Source organism: Lycium barbarum, chromosome 4 (assembly GCF_019175385.1).
Source record: "Lycium barbarum isolate Lr01 chromosome 4, ASM1917538v2, whole genome shotgun sequence".
Taxonomy (NCBI): Eukaryota; Viridiplantae; Streptophyta; class Magnoliopsida; order Solanales; family Solanaceae; genus Lycium; species Lycium barbarum.
Window position 1 is genome coordinate 10,159,831 of NC_083340.1, and position 4,844 is coordinate 10,164,674.

Consider the following 4,844-nt stretch of genomic DNA (forward strand, 5'->3'; position numbering starts at 1 on the left):
TCCTATTTTAATTGTCTCTACTGCATATTTGCGTAGTATTTTTACTTCATTTTTAACTGTTGCTTAATTGGTGTGTTTATCTTATCATTTTGTTACTGATATATTTTGCGTTTAACCTATTTTTGATACTGCATCATTGAATCGAGGGTCTATCTGAAACAGCCCTTTACCCCATAAGGGTAGGGCTAAAGTCTGCGTACACCCTACCCTCCCCGCATCCCACTTGTGAGATTACAGTGGGTATGTTGTTGTTATAGCTCAAAAACAATTGTCTTGAAATAATGATTACTTTAGGAATTCTAGATGAAAGTAGACAATTAAATTATTTTCAACTAGTGATATAGTTGAAAATCAATTACCTATATTACATAAGGGTAACTTAGTTAACTTTACCTTATATTTATTATTTTTCTAAAACGACAGTTAAAATGGGATTGAGGGAGTATATACTAATAATTATTTTTCTGTTCTGTTTTAGTGGTCAAGTATATTAAAAATAACTTTTTATCTACTTAAGCAAATGTGGAGAATGTTAAATATTTCTGTTCAATTTTACGATAAGGAATACGTACTTAATTAATATTTTTCTTTAGGGAAATGCGAAGTGCAAATTGGAGAAGTAAAACGAAACAAATGCAGTAGTTAAAAACAAAAAGAAGAAAGACTTAGTATATATACTAGTAGGTAATTAACTTCCAATTATGTATTTTGTTTTTGGTTTATGTTGAAAGAAGAGCAGAAGTCTTTTTCTTGTGTTATAAGAACAAACAAAAACATGAAGATATTAATTTGGAGCAAAGAAATAATGAAGTTCACCAAATAATGGAAGAGAATCATGACGTTCAACTTGATCAATAATTTGGTGAAGGCATGGTCCAGATGTCTACTGCAACAGCGAACTGCTGGAAAAAAAGCGGCTCATTAACAGAAAAAGACAAAGACGTTAATACCCCTATAGTTTTATTACCTTAACATTCAAAATTTCCAATTTCCAAATACACCACGTGATGATTGAAACTCTCTTTCCCTCTAAACTAAGAACTTTTCTCCACTTGGAAGTTTCAAGGAAAGCTCAAAATCTCCACATCAAAATCTAACATTCTAGCATGTGGGATATTCTTCTATTTTTTATCCGAGGAAATAATGCCCAATGACGAATTCAATTGTCTAAAATCAATGAACAATTGAGGGTCCAAGAAGATATTTGCCTTTTTTCCTTGTCCAACATAATGGTTCTCTTGACGTGGAATTAAAATGGAGAATATTACAAGGTAAGTTGATGTTTCTGCTAGGAATTAACCAACAAGTGTAACTTCCTATTTACTTTCAATGGTGTATGATTAACCTAAAAGATAAAAAAAAAGTGAAAATTTTTACTTAAGTTTCGTATTTCAGTTTTCTTGTACAAGAGAAATATCTTACTTACATACACATGAATCAAACAAGCTGCGACTGACCTTTATGCAAAGTCTCTATGATGAACCAAAGAATCCTCATTTTCAATATCATGTTTCTTATTGTCACTTCAAATAAATTTCTAAATTTACCTAGTGAGAACTAGGCGGCCAATGACGGAGCCGAATGCCTTAAAGCCTTGAAGGAGATTGAATTGAATTTTAATCGTCTGAAAAACACTCTTCAAATAGAATAAAATTGTACTTACTATATATGTATATATAAATTGTTGAATCTTCTAAATGATTAAGTTCATTCCAGTCATGATTCAAATTTGCATTTTCTTAAATTTTCTCATTAAAATATCCGACTCCGGCAGTACAAAGAAGAAATGTAAAAGCTTTTTTTTTCTCAATTTAATCATATCATAAAAAAGTAAAAGAAGAATTTGGTGAAGTCATGGTCCACATGTCTACTGCAACAGCGAACTGCTGGAAAAAAAAGGTAGCTTATTAACAGAAAACGACAAAGAAGTCAATACCCCTATAGTTTTATTATCTTAACATTCAAAATTTCCAATTTCCAAATTCCAAATACACCACGTGATGATTGAAACTCTCTCTCTCTAAACTAAGAACTTTTCTCCACTTAGAAGTTTCAAGGAAAGGCTGGAAAGCTCAAAATCCCCACATCAAAATCTAACAATATTTCCACAAACAATTTTTAAATCATTACAGTAACATTATCTCCACCACGTGCATGAACCATTTCTCATATAAATATCCCATTCACCCCTTTCATCAAGAAAGCTCACAACTTCCTCTTTTTCTCTCTGTTTTCTCTACTACATTTAACTTGTCAGTTGTCATAAATACAAATTAAACTCAATGCAATATGTATGCAAATTGTGAATTAGAAAATGATTTTGCGATTCTTGAATCAATTAGGCGTCACTTACTTGAAGACTGGGAAGTTCCGTTAACGAACTCAACAACCTCAGGTATCAGCCAAAGTAACAGCATTGAATCAAACATGTTCCCTAATTGCTTGTCGAGTGAATTCGATACAGCTGAAATTTTCGTTAACAATATTTTTGATGAAGACATTGAATTTGGATTCGAATTAGCGCCTTCTGATATTCCAATCCCCAATGTCAAACTGGAGCCACAAATGTCCATCGAATCACCTGAAACATGGAATTTACCGGAATTTGTGGCTCCGGTTAAAGTGGAATCTCCGTTAATGAGCTCTGACAATTCAACAACCTCAGATATCAGTCGAACCAACAGCATTGAATCCAACATGTTTCCCAATTACCTATCCAATGAACTCGATACAGCTGGAATTTTCCATAACAATTTTTTTAATCAAGACACTGGATTTGGATTAGAACCTTCTGATATTCCAATCCCCAATGGAAAACTGGAGCCACAAATGTCCGTCCAATCACCAGAAGTTATGGCTCTAGTGAGAGTGGAGTCACCTGTGGCAGCGCAGCCAAAGGCGGCGAAGCATCATAGAGGTGTGAGAGTGCGGCCATGGGGGAAGTTTGCGGCGGAGATTAGGGATCCTGCGAAAAATGGGGCAAGAGTTTGGCTGGGTACATATGAGACGGCGGAGGACGCAGCGTTGGCCTATGATAAGGCGGCATTTCGCATGCGGGGGTCGCGTGCATTGCTGAATTTCCCGTTAAGGATTAATTCTGGTGAACCTGAACCTGTTAGAGTTGGTTCTAAGAGATCGTTAATGTCGCCGGAAAGTTCTTCTTCATCGTCGCCAAAGAGGAGGAAGAAGATAGCTAAAGGGACGGAGCTGTAGGTTTTAATTAAGGGGTCCGGTATAGTAATACTCCGTAAAAAGATAAATTATCTGCGGGTAATTTTTTTTTTTTTTTTTTGGGTGGCTAAGTCTATTGAAGATCCAACCATTTGTTGTTTAAGTGAACAGACCATGGATGCAGATCGAGATAAAGAAGAAGAGAGAAATCGAGATGGAGAAATGGTTCGGACAAGAAAGAGAAATGGTTGACTAAATTTAAGTTAATGGAACACTTGTCCATCAACCACGTGGAGAAATCACAGCCACAAATCATAAATTCTCAAATGCAATCTCAACCGTCTGATTAAAACCTGCTGGACACAATATGAAATTACTAGGAAGCTTCCTTCACGTGCTAGTCATGTGAAGGAATATAAGTTTGTTATTTGATTAGCTAGGTGTACAAATAATAAATAGACAAGTGTATAGGAACAATTTTATTTTTATTTTAATTTACATCTAGAATACATGTATATATACAAGTTTACAGATTCAGAAATACAAGGAGAAAATTTCCCAAATCACTATCTTCTTTTATAGTATCAGAGTAGACTTAAGCTCGATCCAGGTCTTCATCAAAATCATCTTCTTCAATCTCCCAGTAAATCCAAATGGGTGATACAACACCGACTGAACAGTCAAGCAATGTGGACAAGGCAATCACCTATGATCACAGCCACCGATATCACCTTAATAACTCTGATTCACCTGATATAGCTCTAGTCAACACTGTGTTTGATGGTAGAGGCTACCCAGGTTGGAGAAGATCTGTCCTACTAGCATTATTAGCCAAAAGGAAACTTGGATTCATCAATGGAGCTTGTAAAGCTCCAGATCTGAAATCTACAGAATATGAACAATGGAGTTGTGTAAATGATATGGTCATTTGTTGGATTGCAAATGCACTATCAAAAGAAATTGCAGATAGTGCAATGAGCTACAAAACAACAAAAGAACTTTATGACAGCCTAGAACAGAGGTTTGGAAAATCGAATGGTGCTAAACTCTATCATTTACAAAAGGAATTATCAAGTCTGGTTCAAGGAAACAGTGACATTGCTAGGTATTTTACCAAACTAAAAAGACTATGGGATGAATTGGATGCACTGAATGTTGTTATTTCTTGTTCATGTGTATGTGTGTGTGAAGAAAGGCCAAACTGATGAAATCCTTAGAGGACCAGAGGTTGATGCAATTTTTAATGGGATTAAATGACATATATACACAAGCAAGAGGAAACATTCTTATGATGAACCCTTTACCCAGCATGGATCTTGCATACTCTTTACTTTTGCAAGATGAAAATCAGAGAGAAATGTATACCAATGCTAATCATGCTGCTGAACCTGCCTCTTTGATGGTGACTTCACAAGGCAGGGGTTATCAGAGGAATGGAAATCAAGTTTTTAAAGCACCAAATCAAACACATCATAAATCTGGAAACAACATACAAAGGAACAACAAAGGCTTTTCAAAATACAAGCCTAGAAAGACAAAATACAACCCAAATGTGAGTTGCACTTATTGTGGGAAAACAGGTCATGTAGAGGATGATTGTTACAGACTTCATGGTTTTCCTGAAGACTTTGAGTTTACAAAAACCAAATCCTATCAAGGGAAAGCAAATAGAG

General features: G+C 35.3%; 1 protein-coding gene across 1 annotated transcript; it reads left to right on the top strand.

Moving 5' to 3' along the window:
- Nucleotides 1-1,989: 1,989 nt before the first annotated feature.
- Nucleotides 1,990-3,734, top strand: LOC132638179 (ethylene-responsive transcription factor 1A-like). Its single transcript, XM_060355148.1, has one exon. The coding sequence runs from the start codon at nt 2,290-2,292 to the stop codon at nt 3,211-3,213; it is 924 nt and encodes a 307-aa protein (XP_060211131.1). The 5' UTR covers nt 1,990-2,289; the 3' UTR covers nt 3,214-3,734.
- The last annotated feature ends 1,110 nt before the right edge of the window (nt 3,735-4,844 follow it).